This window comes from Pituophis catenifer, unplaced genomic scaffold, assembly GCF_029215685.1.
Source record: "Pituophis catenifer annectens isolate HBS135680 unplaced genomic scaffold, rPitCat1.0.hap2 SCAF_2, whole genome shotgun sequence".
NCBI classification, from domain to species: domain Eukaryota; kingdom Metazoa; phylum Chordata; class Lepidosauria; order Squamata; family Colubridae; genus Pituophis; species Pituophis catenifer.
Window position 1 is genome coordinate 144,959,144 of NW_027256882.1, and position 17,607 is coordinate 144,976,750.

The following is a 17,607-nucleotide window of genomic DNA, read 5'->3' on the forward strand; positions in this document are numbered from 1 at the left end:
GCAGTTCAAATCTCACCAGGCTCAAAGTTGACTGCCATCCTTCTGAAATGGGAAAATGAGGACCCAAATTGTTGGGGGCAATAGGCTGACTCTGTAAACCACTTAGAGAGGACTGTAAAGTACTGCGAAGCGGTATATAAATCTAAATGCTACTGCTATTGCTAAACCAGATTTGATTGGGGCATATATAATAAGAACTTCCTCAAAACGTTTGGGAAATATGAAAGTAGACATTAAACATTTTTAATAATTTCACCTTGAAGGAAGAGTATGTTAAAGTATATTTATATTGGAATTCAAAAATACTGGATTTTTAAAAGAATTTTAAATAATGACTCATCTTCTTACATTAATTTTATAAAATGGATAATCCTGCTGGATCAAGACATCCATAGTCCAATATTGTTTCCCATAATAGCTGATCAGGGGCTTCTGGGAGTTTTGCAAGTAGTAGGTGGACATTGTTCTATTCCCAATGATATTTGGGGGCAAGAATGAATGTTTAGAATTAATAGCTCTTAGAAGATCTTTCCTCCATGAATTCATCTATTCCTTTTGTAAAGCCATCCAAATTAAGGGCCATCACCATATGTCATAAGAATTAATGCCACAGGTTAATGATGCACTATGTGTTCTAAAATCTCTTCCACTCACTTTCAGTCCTAGTGTTAATCAATGGATCAAACTTTTCCGGTCCATGTCTTCCGTGCCATTCATAATATTATATCCCTGAGTTGCCTTTTTTCCAATATAGAGTACTTTACATTCTAGCCAAATCTTAAAATGAAGCTCAACACACAGAAACACACATTTCTAGTTGTCCTCTTCTGCACTTTCCCCAACTTTATTATATAGTTTTCAAAATGTGGCTATAAATAAAGCTATGAAATAAATAGCAGGACAGTTTTGTCCCCCAATCAAATTGAGGAGCTCTGTTTTGAATTGTTCCCTTTGTCAGGCCTTTTTGCACATTTCTGCACACATTCAATTTATATGGCTAGCAGGAACGCCAAACTCATTCTTCAAGTGTGCTTCTCAGTGTCTTTCTTGCTTGCTATTCAAGCACACAGTGAAGATTTCAAACTAACTTTAGCTATATTTATTATTTCACTATTTTTATTCTTTATATGATTCTATAAAATTGTCTATTTGTTGTTTTTTAAATGTTACTTTTAAATGTTCTCCATTATTGAGATTTGTTTTTGCATTTGGCTAAATTGCCTCAATTGTTTGTATTTCAAAATGGAAAAGCAAGGTGTAAACCTGAAAAGAACAAATGAGGGACTGAAAGAATGGTTTAAATATTCCAGCATAGCATTAATATTAAGCTTTTAAACTACAATAAAAATGTATCCATAACACTAACATATTATTAGTAGTACCTTAAATGATAGCCAATGCCCCATTTTTTCTTCAAGAACAGGGATGAACCAACACATTGCAGCCTCCCATGTGAGATAATAGCTTTCCGGTCTACGTAAAGAGCAAACAGCATTTTTTAGTTGATCTCATTTGATAATAAGTTCTATATGCCAAATTCAAACTATATATAGTTATTGGAGATTTAGTGGAGTTGATGCAGAAAATAAAGCACTGGTTTGGTATAAAATATTCATACTGACTGGCATATGAATTCGACCTAATTCTTACTGACATAAGAAAGGAACAAACTAAAAGTAGACAAGCTAGCATGAACCTTTAAGTTAGGATGAGCCAACAGTGGCTAGAATGGTAACTTTTACGTATCCACATCCAAATGTTTTTATTTGAGATTTCATGGAAATGGGAATGGGAATAGAATCACAGGGGTGGAAGGGACTTTGAAGGTCTTCTAGTACTTTTTGAGTTGAATCTATCTGAAGGGGATGGACAGTAAGAAGTCCATAAATATATAAATTTCCCTCTATCTGCAGATAGAACAATAAATATACAATGAACAACAAAGGAAGTAACATTGACAGATCTAAAAAGTTGCTGAAAGTAAAAGGTGAGTAAGAGGTTCAGTGGTCTTAGTAGGGGAGAAAGGAACAGCTGCAATCCATGAAAATCCTGAAATTGACAAGAGAAGCAGACTGATGCGTAGTGCTATATATGACTGGATTTAAGAAGTTACATGGATCAGCTGACATAATCGATAAGAACAGAAGGAGAAAGAATGGTCTTTGAAGAAATAAAATTACAATAAGTACTATTTCTATAGTTCATCTCTGTTCCCACATTCTAATCTGCTTCAGTATGAGGTCTGCTCACCAGAAAGGATATCAGCTTCATCCATGAATTGGGTGGTGAATAAAATGACCCGATCTGCTTTGCGTTCATTCAGGAGAGACCACACTTGGTGTCTAGAATATGGATCCAATCCAGAAGTAGGCTCATCTAATAATAATACCTACAGTAGGCATTTGATTGCATATCTTAATTCAACACATTAAAACATTAGCACATAGCATTCATTGTTGATGTACAGTTTCTCATTATGAAGACACAAGAATATTGCAAAATTGTATGGCTTTTGGTTTAGGTTTATTTGATTTGTATACCGCCCTACTCCTGAAGGACTCAGGGCGATGAACAGCCAACAATAAAATACATAAATACAAAAAATTTAAAAACCAGATAAAATCAAATTAAATCATTTTGGCTCAGACAGATTAAAACACCCCAATAATTTAAAAACAGATTAAAATTTACATATTTAAAAAGGGAAGAAATTAGGCCAAGCCCGCCTGATGGAATAAAAAGGTCTTCACAGCACGGCAGAAGGAGCGCAGATCCGGGATCCTCCGTATCTCCGGGGGGAGCTCATTCCAGATGGTAGGTGCCCCCACAGAGAAGGCTCTCCCCCTAGGGGCCGCCAGTCGACACTGTTTGGCTGACGTGACGTATTTTGAAATAACATTTAGAAGATTTTATTTTTATAATAAAAAATAATTCTATTAAAATTATTGCAAATTTCATTTAACTTGCAAAAGTCAAGAAAATATTAGGAAGGGGGTTGAGAAGCTAAAGCTGAAAGAAAGGGAAACCATATCAGAATTAGGAATTTCCATGATTACTATCTATGCAAGTCATCAGTAAGGATGAAAGCTCTGCATTCGTCAAATAAAGCATACTTAATGGTATATGTACAATGGGACTTTTTGCCTAATAGTGGGTTTACCTTTGGTTCTCCTAAAAGTGTAATCCCAAGAGACAATTTTCGTTTTTGTCCACCACTTAAATGATTAGCTTGGGTGTTTTGAATGGCCTTGATGTCCAAGAGTGTCAACAATTTTTCAACCTATAAAATATATAAATTTCAATTATTTTACACTCCTTACCTAGAAATTCAGTTTCTTAACTGAATGAAAGAAATGGACAGGTAGACCATATATTTTATATACTTAGTTTTTAATGTATGTTTGGATCTTATTTATGTTGCTGCTCATCTCTGAAACATTTTAAAATTTTGTTGACTATTTAGCTTGGATTTTTCAGTTGCATTGATCTCCCAACAGGTAAATAATATTTCATTTTAAATCAATATCAAGCACTGAAAATTGATTTTTTTTGTACTTTTTTAGGCAGATAATATATCTGGAATTCACATGGCCATAGGTTGTATATCCTTTTCCTGAAGAAGCCAAACTATATTCTACCAAATTTTTGCACTTCAGAGTTCTCTTGGCTTCTTTCCCAAGGTTTAAAAATAAGCTTTGGCTTATTCATCTTATTTTCATTGCTGTGGAAGTTTACCTATAAACTGGCTAACAAACCATGATCCAATTGGCAAAGAAATGGTCTATTACAGGGTTTTTTCAAATAGCACTTTGTAGAATTAGGGATTGTAAATAAAATTAATTAATTTTAAATATTCATCAAGCAATTAAGTGTGGGAGATGATGAGGCTGAGCCCGAGAAAGGGGTCAAACGTGTCATAAGTCACAAGTCCCCTTGTACCCGCAAGAGAGCTAAGTCCAGCCTACCTTGAATGCCTCTCTTATCTCCCATTCATTTCCCTTGATTGTTAGTTGGTCAGATTCTTGTAGAGAGCTTAAAATTGCAATAAATCTTTATACTCATTTGTACTGTCTGAATCTCCTAACTTCCCCAGCGCTTGATATTAAATTGGTTATCTACACATTTGTCCTACTGATTCCAAAACGTACATGATGTTTTCTAGATTGGACTGGCTAAATACAATCAGAGGAGAATAATGTTATCAAATCTAAAGCAGCAATGTCCTACAATGGAAGAAGGAAAAAGGGAAAAATGTAAAACATAACCACTTGTGCAACATAAATCTGTGCAGGACAACAGAATATAACTGAATCCATTATTACCTCTTTTTCTACAGCATTGGATGGTATCCCTTTTATTTTAGCAAATGTCGTTAAGTTTTCTTTCACTGTTAAAAATTCAAATTGAATATTCCATTGTGGACAGATAGCACTTATTTCCCAAATCTTTTCCATTTGCTCCTTTTCACATACATTGTACTTGAATATGGATGCAAAACCTGTAAGCAATAGCAAAAAGATTACATAGAGAATTTTCCAATTAAACAGATTGCTATTAGTTTAGAATAGGATGAATTAAAAGGCTGCTTTTCAAATGGGCTTTTCTGTTGTTTATCTTATTTTTTATTTATTAATTTATTATTAAATTTATATTGCCACCTATTCGCCCCCGGTGACTCAAGGCAGTTTACAGAATATAAAAACTACATTTAAAAAAAATAAAACTAATTAAAAATCAAATAAATAATATAGTAATAAAATCACTCCCCACCCCCCACCCCCACATCCCGGTGACAGCAGATCACACGAGCCATTTAATGGGTTTCATCCCACCCTGGGTTCCCCAGGCTCGTTGGCAGAACCAGGTCTTCAGTGCCTTCCAGAAGAGTATTTGAGTGGGGGCCGTTCTAATCTCTGGGGAATGATGTTCCAGAGAGAGGGAGCCACCACGGAGAAGGCCCTTCTTCTGGGTCCCACCAGGTGTATCTCCCTCAGGGATGGGACCCGCAGCATTCCCTGCCTCCCCGCTCTGATGGGTTGGGTAGATGTGACCAGCAAGAGACGGTCCCTCAGATAACCTGGTCCCAAGCAATGAACGGCTTTAAGGGTGACAACCAGCAGCTTGAATTGCAGCCAGAAGCAAATTGGCAGCCAATGCAGCTCCTGCAGGAAAAGTGGTACATTGCACACCGGGGTCTGCACAAAACCATGCAGGCTGATGCATTTTGCACCAACTGGAGCTTCCAGATGCTCTTCAAGGGCAGCCCCATATAGAGTGTGTTGCAATAATCAAGTGACTAGGGCATGAGTGACTGTGAGTTGGGATTGTTGGTCCAGGAAAGGGAATAACTGGCGCACAACCCACAGTTGTGCAAAGGCCTTCTTGGCCACAACCACCATCTCCTCTTTGAGCAGGAGTCATAAATCCAGCAGAGCCCCCAGATTACGCACAGGGTCTGTTTGGGGTAGTGCCACCCCATCCAAGACCAAAGATGGCAATTCTCCCTGAGCCAATGAATCCCAAATCCAGAGTTACTTGCCAGGGTTTAGTTTCAACCCGTTTGTTGTGGTCCGCCAGCAGCCTGCAGAGCTGGCAGCAGAGTCAAACAACGATGAGGCTGAGGAAGAACATGGGTCAGTCCTGGAGGCTGGGGAAGGACCAGATGAGGGCTCTGCATCGGAGGCAGAAATGGGGCCAGGGCCATTGGGAGTGATGTGCAGACTTTGGAGCCTCCAGAGACTGACAGTGGGGAGGCAGAGGAACAGGAGGAGGAGGAACAGGAGCCTGTTCCTAGTGCACGTATGAGAAGAGCTGCCAGAAGGCAGGAGCAGCTAAAGCAGAGAGGACGACTCAGGAGTAGGGCTAAGAGATGATTGGCTCCTCCCATAAGGCTTAAAAGACCAGCAACGGCTCTTGGCCTCTTTGCCAAAAAACAACCGTTGAGAGAATTGCTTCTTGTTTGGCTGTAGTTATTTCTTCTGTTCCTGAACTGTTGCCAAGAAAAGCCTTTGGCAGTTTGCCTAATTATCCCAAGATCAGAGATAAAATAAAGACTGGTGTTTTAAGGACTTTGTTTTCATTTCATTTAGAATATGTTGAGAATGAATTAATTCTCAGCTGTTTTAATAAAATCTGTTTGTTTTTCGGAACAGTTTCGCATTTAATATCAACTACGTGGGCCTGGGTACAACACCGAAAAATTCTACTGCCAGCCCCACAGTGAAGTCCAGGAGCTGTCGAGCATCAAGAAGCACTCGACATCATGTCCATGCACCGGCAGAACATGGATACCCGGCTGGAAGGGGGGGGGTTGAGCCACATGGGTGATGGTGGTGGAATAGGCTTCCGAGTAGGCGTTTATGTGCACGGGTGCCTTATGGGGTCGCGTGGGGTTAGCTTACTACTCTGAGAACACTCTAGAAAAGTGACGGCATCCCAGTACGTCCGAAGGAAATGAGGAAGTACGAGACCTTCCAGCTGAATGTAATCTGGAAGGAACTATATAAGGACTCGCTTGCAAGGGCGTGACAGCTGCGTCTTTGTTTTGCTAGCTTTGCATTCCGGTTTCTGTAAGCGCTGATTGCCACGATTAAATGAAGATACACCAGCTTGGCTTTAAGCGTGTTCTTTGAGCGTGGACACGGTCCTAGGGGAGCCGAGAGGAAGACGCAGCTCTCCCTTTTCACAAGCCGTTTTGGAGCCGCCCCCCCCCCCGTGAAGGAAGGAACGGGATGGCAGAGGGCATAGCGGCCGACGTGCTGCCGGAGGATACAGCGGAGACCGTGGGTGAAGCGGAGGAGGAGGTTGACGCCGGGATGGATGGGGCGGCCAGCCCGCCGGTGGTGCGGCCGAAACAGCATGAGCCCGGGGTCGACGGCGCCCCTAGTGAACGAAAGGAACGCGAACGCAACGCCCGGGGGACGCCCGGCCCAGAGACAGGTGGGATGCGTCTTCAAACGCCGCCCTATGCCGGTTCCCAGTTCCAGGATTGGAGGGAACGGCGATGGCTGGAAGACGAGGAAGGGGACTGGAGCCACTCCACTGGCCTGGGGCCTTCCACCCTAGAGATCCTACGCGACCGTTTTGGCGAGGCGAGCTTTCGCGACGCGCCCTCCTGGCAGCCATGGGCGCCCAGTATGGAGGGAGCCACCTCCTGGTCGGGAGGCGGTACGGCGGGTGGGAGTTCTGACAGCAAATTCCGCCTTGCCAGCCCGAAGCTGAAGTTGGAGGGGCGTGAACAACGCTGGGTGAGTGGAGAGCGGAGACAGGCTGTACATTCATACGGTGGGGGCGAGGGCAGCCACGCAACTTCCGGTGCCGCTACACAGCCCGGGAGAGAGAGGAGAGTAGATCCCGTGAGAGACGCCCCTCGACAGCTACCCGGCACAGGAGATAGGCCACCACAACAGCGTTACAGAGACCCGCTACCGGCATGGGGCCACGGTCCCTGGGCACCCCCCCTCCAGCAACATCCCTGGGGATTACCGCCTGTGCAGGCTGCATTTGATGGAACTGCAGGAAAGGTGGCACTGTTCCTGAGTCAGGTAATAAGCCATATGGACCTTTATGGCAGATTATATCCTTCGCAGTGGTCCATGGTCGTGGCGGTCACAGCAGTGCTCACGGGGGAGGCAGCTGAATGGGTTGCCGATTTACATAGTGAACACGCCCGCGAGTTAACAGATCTGGGCCTGTTCCTTGAAGCATTACGCAATAGGTTCGAGGATGAAACTCGGACCCAGGTCATCGAAGGTGAATTGGTCAACCTACGACAGCGTGGTCGCCCTGCCAAGGATTATGTCAAGGAGTTCCGTAATCTGGCAGGAAAACTCCATTCGTGGCCAGAGCGATTACTTATCCACCAATTCCAGGCAGGGCTAGATAGAGAAATAAAACAGGCCTGTGTATACCGGGGTCTAGGCCCACGATTGTCCGAATGGTACAAGGCAGCGGTGAGCCTAGACGTTGGTCTACGAGAATTCAGGCCTCGGAACACACCACCATTCCAGTCCCGTCGTGGTCCAAGTGGCAGATCCAGTGACCGCGGGGCATTTAGAGGAACCCCGGCATTCGGGCCGACCGCTACCGAGGCGAACAGACGCCCGTTCCGGTGCTTTCGATGCAACCAAGAGGGTCATAGAGCTGCGGACTGCCCCGTCGCAGCCCCGCGACTGTCAACTTCCCGGCCATCCGTTCCGACTACCACGCCACGTGACCGACCCCTACGAACACCAGAACGCTCTAGGGCGGCCACGCAGACGCCCTCGTTAGAACCGACAACCCGGTCCAGTAATACCATGCCAGGGATGGCTCGTGTCCCCGACGCATCCGAAGAAAGCGACAACGGAGATGAGTTGCAGGATCCTATGGTAAGTGACCCTGTACACCCCTTCCTGATACCAGTGACCCTTAGACATCCTGTCACTAAGAAGGAGTGTGAACAAAAAGCCTTAATTGATACAGGCTGTACTCGATGCCTTATGCGGCAGTCGGTAGCTGAGGGCTTGGGCCTTCGGATCCTGACTCTTCGTACCCCCATTAAATTCGAGCAGATGGATGGGTCCATCCTGGGAGGCACACCTACTGCCAGTGTTACAGAACCCGTATTCCTGCAAATAGGAGCCCATCAGGAAATGATCCGGTTCATTGTAGTAACCCAGATGATCGAACCCATCATTCTTGGGCTCGCGTGGTTGGACAGGTGGGAACCACACATATGGTGGGAGGGGGGTTATCGTAGGCTCAGACTGCCATGTACAAAAGAGAGGGTGGCTCTCCAGCAAGAAACAACAAGACAAGGTACATACCCCCAAGCATATAATGACCTCGCCCGAGTATTTAGCGAGGAAGAATGTGACATCCTGCCCCCCCATCGGGATACGGATTGTGGTATCGAAATACTTCCCGGAGCCCGGTTGCCAAAACCCCGTATGTACTCGATGACACCACAGGAACTGAAGGAATTGCGAACGTATATAGATAAAAACCTGGCCCGGGGATTTATTCGTCCCAGTCGTTCGCATTTAGCGGCACCCGTCCTCTTTCGAGGTAAGAAGGATGGCGGCTTACGTTTATGTGTTGACTACCGGGGATTGAATGCTGTCTGCGTAGAACCGTTGTACCCCCTGCCGCTGATAACTGATTTGTTGGCTACCCTGGCGTCAGGGAAAATCTTCACGAAATTGGACCTCCGCGAAGCCTATTATCGGGTACGGATACGTCAGGGAGACGAGTGGAAAACCACATTTAACACTCCCCTCGGCAGCTACCAGTTCCTGGTGATGCCTTTCGGTCTACAAGGGGCACCAGCGGTGTTTATGCAGCTTATAAACGGTATTTTACATGAACACCTATATCGGGGCGTCTTAGTCTATCTGGACGACATTTTGATCTACTCTGACACAATGGAAGAACACGTCCAGCTGGTTAGACAGGTCCTGACCAAGTTGCTGGACGCACATCTTTTTGTAAAACTCTCAAAATGTGAGTTCCACCGGGAGGAGATCGATTATCTAGGTTTTCGAATTAGTCATACTGGTATCCAGATGGACCCGAAGAAAGTAGCTGCGGTCTTAGAGTGGAAAGCTCCGCAAACCCGTAAACAACTGCAAAGTTTTTTAGGTTTTGCAAACTTTTATCGACATTTCATTCCGTCCTTTGCAACAACAGCATTACCATTAACGGAGCTATTGCGAACAAAAGGTGTGGTGGCCCCTGGGAAAAAGCCTAGGCCGGGATACAAACTACAATGGTCATCTGAATGCCAACAAGCCTTTGAAAATCTTAAACGGGCTTTTGCCACTGAACCCGTATTAATACACCCTAACACGTCACAACCGTTCGTAATACAAGCGGATGCTAGTGACGTGGCAGTAGGAGCTATTCTAATGCAGAAAGATGCGAACGGTATGTTAAGGCCTTGTGCATACACCTCCCGAAAATTTACAACCGCAGAAAGGAACTGGGCAGTGTGGGAGAAAGAGGCCTATGCCGTAAAATGGGCGTTACAGACATGGCGGCACCTACTGGAGGGTAATCCCATACCGTTCGAGGTCTGGACAGATCACAAGAATCTACAGGCCCTTCAAACACCTCGGAAACTGTCCCCAAAACAGGTGAGATGGGCACAATATTTTCAGCGGTTCCGTTTTGCCCTCGTGTATAAGCCAGCTAGAGGAATGTTTTTAGCGGATGCGTTGTCACGGATGCCGCAATATCACAGTAAACGAGATGAGGGTTTACAAGCAGTAATCTCACCCCTAAAAGCGTATGTATTGACAGCCCCGCAGACCGAGGATTGGCTCACGCTTTTACGGAAAGCCATTCGGACGGACGCATGGACACAAAACAATGCAGCATCCCTAACCCACCATGATGGCCTAGCGTGGTGGGGAGATAAACTCTATATTCCAGCAACATTGAGACAACGAGTGTTACTCCAGTGCCATGATAGGAAAACCGCCGGACACTTCGGGTTCCTTAAAACCCTACATCTGACGCGCAGACAATTCTGGTGGCCTAAAATGAGGAAAGACATTGACCAATACGTCCGGGGATGCCACACATGCGCGGTATCCAAGCCACAACCAGGGAAGCCACTGGGCTTATTACAAACCGTAGCCGAACCAAACAGACCATGGGAGGAAATAGCCATGGATTTCATTGTAGACCTTCCCAGTAGCAGAGGTTATACCGTTATTTGGACAGTAGTCGATCTTTTCTCAAAGCAAGCCCACTTTATTCCATGTAAAGGCTTACCCTCTGCCCGACGCCTGGTACGTTTATTCCTACAACATATTTACCGTTTGCATGGAGTGCCTAAGAGGATAATATCAGACAGAGGGGTACAATTCACCGCCCGATTCTGGAGAGGGTTTCTCCGTGATATAGGGTCAACCCAGGGCCTTAGTTCAGCCTATCACCCTAGTACGAACGGTGTTGCTGAACGCACGAATGCCATGATAGAACGATACTTACGCTCCTACGTTACCTACCAACAAAACGATTGGGTTGATTACCTTCTATTTGCTGAAACGGCATACAATAACGCAGTACATCGGAGTACCGGATTTACTCCGTTCCGGGTAGTCATGGGGAGGGACTTCCCTGCTATCCCGGAGTTAGACCTTTCCCTCCAAAACCCTATGACTCCCAACGACTGGGCTACTAACGTGAATGCTGTGTGGCCTCACGTAAAAACCGCTTTGACACGGGCAGCCGATGAATACAAGCTCCAGGCAGACAAAAGGAGGGCTACATGTCCATCTTTTCAGATCGGAGACCTGGTTTATTTGTCAACAAAATACTTAAAGCTACGATTACCAAGTAAAAAACTAGGACCCAAATATATAGGCCCATTTCCTATCATTAGAGTAATTAACCCCGTAACATTCATGCTAAAACTACCCCCCTTATTGGGAAAGACCCATCCGGTTTTCCACTCTAGCTTGTTAAAACCGGCCACTACACCCACTACAACACCAAAACCACCTCCTGGCCCGGTAACCGGTGCCCACTATGAAATACAAGACATCATCGATTCCAAACTACGTAGAGGCCAGTTATACTATTTAGTCCGCTGGACAGGGTATCCTGATAGTGAAGCATCCTGGGTACCTGTAAAAGACATAAACGCCCCCAGATTACTGAGAAAGTTCCACAAAGCAAACCCCCAGAAACCACATCCCTTACCTGACCCTTAATATCATCTCTTTTTGTCTCCTCCTCTTAGACGGACGCCTGGTAGGGGGAGCCGCCTGTCGAGCGTCAAGAAGCACTCGACATCATGTCCATGCACCGGCAGAACATGGATACCCGGCTGGAAGGGGGGGTTGAGCCACATGGGTGATGGTGGTGGAATAGGCTTCCGAGTAGGCGTTTATGTGCACGGGTGCCTTATGGGGTCGCGTGGGGTTAGCTTACTACTCTGAGAACACTCTAGAAAAGTGACGGCATCCCAGTACGTCCGAAGGAAATGAGGAAGTACGAGACCTTCCAGCTGAATGTAATCTGGAAGGAACTATATAAGGACTCGCTTGCAAGGGCGTGACAGCTGCGTCTTTGTTTTGCTAGCTTTGCATTCCGGTTTCTGTAAGCGCTGATTGCCACGATTAAATGAAGATACACCAGCTTGGCTTTAAGCGTGTTCTTTGAGCGTGGACACGGTCCTAGGGGAGCCGAGAGGAGCCCGGGTAGGGAAGCTGCCACGCAGCAGGGAGGCTGGTACAATCCCACCTGATCCCTTGAGACCAACCTAAGAAAAAGGGTCTCACAGCTGGACACTTGTGGAGCAGTGCCCCTGGAGGCTACTAAGGAATCTCTAATAATAACAGCCACACCCCCACCCCACCCCTGAGGTCTAGACTGGTGCCATGCTCGATACCCACTGGGCACATTTCTATGAGGAGAACACCTCCTTCTGGGCCCACCCAGGTCTTGGTTATATAAGCCAAATCAGCCTTCTCTTCGAGGATCAAATTGGCAATAAGGCTAGCCTTATTGCAGGCTGATCTGACATTTAAAAACAGCAGCCTAAGACCAGGGCTACCACAGATCTGCTGACCAGGTAAATGAGGTGAGTGCAAGGGGGCAGAACACGAGACCGGTACTAAACACTGAGGTTGCGTTCCCATAACTCCCATTACCCAACACCATTGAAATAGGTCATCCTCCTCTGCCTTTCCTAAGAACCATTCCATCCCCCGTCCCCAACACTCTTCCTTAGAAAGGAGAAAACCTCCTCCCACTGACAAACTGTCAAGAGCAAGGTGAGCCTTACAGGCACTGCTCCGTCTCTCCACTCCTTCCAACTCTTCCAGCTCTCAGCCTTTCTGTTTCTTCACCTCTCTGTTTATTCAACAAATTCCAGCCTCTCAATTAGTTTATCAAGCTTACCTCCCTCTTGCCTTTCTCTCTACACAATCCTCCACCATCTACAAACACATGTGGCTGCTGTTGCTATCTTAAAAAAAAAAATCCAAAAGATTATCCAATTTATTATAATATATACTATTAGGGAAAAAACTGTTCTTGTGTCTAGTTGTTCTGGTGTGCAGTGCTCTATAGCGTCATTTTGAGGGTAGGAGTTGAAACAGTTTATGTCAAGATCAAACTAGGACTATAACATCTAATCTGTGTTATAATTATAACACAGATTATAAACTGATGTAAAGAAATTAAAATAATTACTATATATGAAGTTTAACAAATCTAGGAAATCATAACAAAATTAAGATATGTTAAAGAAACTTTGAACTTTGAAAACTTGAAAATTGGGTTTTACAACTTCATGGAAAATAAAACTACCTATTAGTCATAACTTATAATTTATAGATGATACTTCACTAGAGAACAGCAGCAGAAAAGTGCTATTGTGGTTTTTCCCAAGACACCAGCTGATTATTGTAGAAAACAGAAAATGGGACTAGACTATACCATGATCAGATCCAACAGGGCTGCACTTTTCTAAACATACTTTGAGATTTGTTTGGCATTTGAATTCATTTTAAAGTTTTGATTCTTACCATCAGATGGTTTGGAAAGTCCACTCAGGATGTTTAGCAATGTAGTTTTTCCAGATGTGCTATGACCAAGTATTGCAGTGATCTGACCTTCATAAATATCCAAGGACAATCCTAATATATAAAGAAGTCATGTTTGCTATATATATTAAATGATACATTGAGGCATCTAACAAGAGAAAGCACTGAGTTCTTCACATTTTTTATCCTGAATTTTATAATTGCTACTGATTATAGTGCCAGTCATTTTTTCTTTTTGCTGCCACTCATACAACCAGTTTCCCTCAGGACTTCCTATCAAGATATGGGAGGAAATTAAAAATCAATTTGCCTTTCCTTTTTCAACCAGTGCCCAGGAAGCTGATGGAGAATGTAGAGATGAAGGTGTAAAAGCCCTGGAGATTGGTCAGAAAGATGACCTTTGAAAGTTAGGTAAATGTAATTCTTAAATTTAAAGCATCTCACAAAGTTTTCCTTACAAGGAGAGCAGAAATGTCTATGTTTTATGCTATTTCTGTCCTATTTCATAGAATCAAGGCAATAATATATATATATTCTAAAATGCAGGTATCTTACCTTTCAAAGCTTCTGTTTCTGTGCTTTTCATTTTATAAATTTTTTTAATGTCATTTAGTCTAAAAATAGTGAAATAGTTATTTGTCAGTACATTGTGGGATTCTTCTTACAAATTTGAGAATCACTCAAAATATCACGTTGAAATAGGAGAATATTAATTTAGCATTCAATATGTTATAGTAAATATTAGACATGGGATGCATTTTCCTCTGGTATATGTCCAATACACATAATAAAATAAATATAAAAATATAATAAAAGACAATGCAGGCAGTCCTCAGGCTAGGATAGCACATCGCTAAGCAATGTGGTTGCAAAGTTTAATACCAGGGCCGTATGGGTCATTAAGTGAGGACTTCATGTAACATGATGTGGAAGAGGGAATTTCAAGCAAGCAGACCCGGTGGAAACTGAGGATTGGCACTACAGAGCGCAAGCAGATGGGGGGGAAAAGCGGTGGGAATGCAAGCAATATGTAACCTCCAAAAAGCTTCCTGTTGACTTTGCTTGTAAGAAGCCATTGGGGAGGGCGGAAATGGCAATCATGTGACCTTGAGATGCTGCAACCATCATAATGGTTGCCAAGTGGCTAAATTGTGATCATGTGACTTCAGAGATGTTATAACAGCCACAAGTGCAAGGACAAGTCATAAGTCCCCCTCATTCAGCACTGTCACAACTTTGAATGGTTGCTGAACAGATGGTCATAAGCCAAAGACTACCTGTTACAGCAGAAATGTATTTTTATAGCATATTATTTTCTCCTTATGAATGCATCTCCCCCAATGTCCTCTGAGAGCAGAACCTATAAGTAAAATAAATTTACAACATGCTCATACTATTGAATGTCCAGATTCAATGTCTCTTACCTTATGGCTTCCTTCCCATTGAATTCAGGAGGCATAGGTTCAGCATTGTCACTGAAGATACTCCCATGACTCCATTCACTTGTAGGAGCATCACCAGTATAGGGGCTTTTTGATTTAGACCAATAAGTCTTCTTCAAGAAAAACAACGGAGGATAAGGCACCCCATATTTGTCTAAAAAGTATTTTACAAACAGCGAGTTGTCATAAATCCAAGCTAACTGTAAATTCTTAATGTTCACATTGAACATACAATAAAGTACAAAGCTAGTCTTCATTGTTCTTTTGCAGTATTTTCGTAACTGTGAACCTGACAATAAACTGAGTTGATGCAATCAGTTCAGTTCCCTATAAATCATAACCTACATCAAAACTAAAAAAAGAGGAAAATAGACCAAAACAACAAACAGAAATATATAATTCATTTGAGAATTCTTGCTAATCTTAATACCTATATCATTAGCAGACAAATCTGCATGTAGCACTGGTATAACTAAGGCTACTAACCTACATTTTGTTTGTCTGTGAATGCTTTTGAGTCAATAGTACAGTCATCTCCATTATAACTGAGTCTATCACTTTTTTGTTGTTTGTTCTCTTTTCTTTGACCTTTTCCAGAATTAGAATCATTCCCAGAAACGTAGGTCTTTGTGGAATGTGTCCAAAGTAGGGCAATATGAGCCTGATCTTTAGGCCTCAAGTGAGTATTCTGGATTTATTTGTTTGTTGAATCATCTGTTTGTTTGTTTCCTTGCCTGTCCATGGTATTTTTCAGGTCCCTTCTCTTAACACCAAAGTTCAAAAATGTTAGTACTCTTCCTATCCTGCTTCTTAAAAGTCCAAATTTCACTTCCATAGAACTTATTTATTTATTTTTACTTTATTTATTTATTTATTTATTATGTCAAGCATGTATAACAGATATAAGTATAAACATGATTATGAATACATGAAATGGATACGAATAAAAAGGGACATTCAGACAGGGACGGTAGGCACGCTGGAGCTCTTATGCACGCCCCTTACAGACCTCTTAGGAATGGGGTGAGGTCAACAGTAGACTGTTTAAGGTTAAAGTTTTGGGGGTTTGGGGAAGAAACCTCAGAGTCAGGTAGTGCATTCCAGGCATTGACCACTCTTTTGCTGAAGTCGTATTTTCTGTAATCGAGTTTAGAGCAGTTTAATTTAAGTTTGTATCTATTGTGTGCTCGTGTATTGTTGTGGTTGAAGCTGAAGTAGTCATTGACAAGTAGGACATTGTAGCAGATTATTTTATGTACTACGCTTAGGTCATAAAATAACTTGTGTATTTGTGAATCTTGGTAGAATATTTACTAAAAATAGGAACATGAATGGAAATATTTTAAGATGTGCAAATGCTGGTAGAAAAGTATTGGGTGGAATAATTCTGTTGTTAATATGTTTGTCAAAAGAAGCAGAAATTGCTAAGTATAAAAGCAGGTTTCTGCCAATTTTGTAGATGTAAGTGGGAGTCGGATATGTCAAGAGAAACATAAATACAGTGCAAATGTGATACTTAAGAACTGTGAATGGTGAAACAAGAGACTAAAAGACCAGAATCAATGGATGCTGATTATTTGTGAATTGAATGCAAAGTGACTGATTTGTATGAAAGCAATGCATTGGAATTGTTGGTCATGTAGGGAAAATAAATGGGAATGGAATTGCAACACAAAAATGAGAAGCCAATGGAACTGATGAGCTTCACAAAATGACTGAGGTTTAGAAAACAAAAGGAAAGTTTTCCTTCTCTCTTGTCATCCATCTTTAATTTCATTTGCTTACTCTGCTTTACATCATTTCTGTGCTTTGCATAGCACAGGTTTCTTTAAAATGGTCTACAGCTCATACATGTATACCAGGAGTGGGTTCTAAAATTTTTACTACCTGTTCTGTGGGCGTGGCTTATTTTGTGGGTGTGGCTTGGTGGCATTTTTTTCCCCTACAACCTCTTCAGCCATAGAAAAAATGCTTTTAAAAGCCTCTGACAATTCCAGCTGAGCCGCATGATCATCAGAGGCTTTTTTTTTTACTTTTAAAAGCATTTTTTTCGCTGAAGAGGTTGTAGAAAAAATGCTTTTAAAAGTAAAAAAAAAGCCTCTGAAGAGGTGGGTGGGGTAAGTGAGCGGCAACCAGGCCCAGGACCGGTTTGGGGGCGTGGCCAGCCAATGTTATTACCGGTTCTCAGAACTACTACAAATTTTTACTACTGGTTCTTGCGAACCGGGAGCCACCCACCCCTGATGTATACATGATATGTGAACAAGACTGTTGTATTTAGCAGCTTCAGATGAATATTAGTCAACTTAAACTAAAGAAAGATATAATACTTGCTCAACTTTGTTATTTTCCCCCATTTTTCAGGCCAGTTCCAGTTTATTCCTAATTCAAAAATGATGCTTCCGAGATAATGAAAAGCAACTTGCAGAAATCTGGTCTTCAAACTATAATATATTCACAGTAATATTCTTACCAGGCACAACCTTATCAAAATAGAAAGCCAGCAGCAAGTATAAGAGGCTGTCAATAAGTAAGCAATAACCATACGGCTCGAACATTAAGTCAGTAAAATCAAAGGTCCTTCCATATTTTTGAAAATAGAGAGCCTGCATGAAAAGAACAAA

The 17,607-nt window shown here is 42.8% G+C and overlaps 1 protein-coding gene across 3 annotated transcripts in view; it reads right to left on the bottom strand.

Moving 5' to 3' along the window:
* Positions 1-17,607, bottom strand: part of LOC139312705 (ABC-type organic anion transporter ABCA8-like) — a 74,723-nt gene that overhangs the window by 47,276 nt on the left and 9,840 nt on the right. For all 3 annotated transcript variants that reach the window (XM_070937717.1, XM_070937718.1, XM_070937719.1), the window contains 8 exons: positions 17,457-17,589; positions 14,966-15,137; positions 14,097-14,155; positions 13,524-13,634; positions 4,323-4,498; positions 3,161-3,280; positions 2,251-2,389; positions 1,383-1,473 (listed from right to left, as the gene is read on the bottom strand). In XM_070937717.1, coding sequence (XP_070793818.1) covers positions 1,383-1,473; positions 2,251-2,389; positions 3,161-3,280; positions 4,323-4,498; positions 13,524-13,634; positions 14,097-14,155; positions 14,966-15,137; positions 17,457-17,589 — 1,001 coding nt within the window. The remainder of the gene's footprint in view (positions 1-1,382; positions 1,474-2,250; positions 2,390-3,160; positions 3,281-4,322; positions 4,499-13,523; positions 13,635-14,096; positions 14,156-14,965; positions 15,138-17,456; positions 17,590-17,607) is intronic.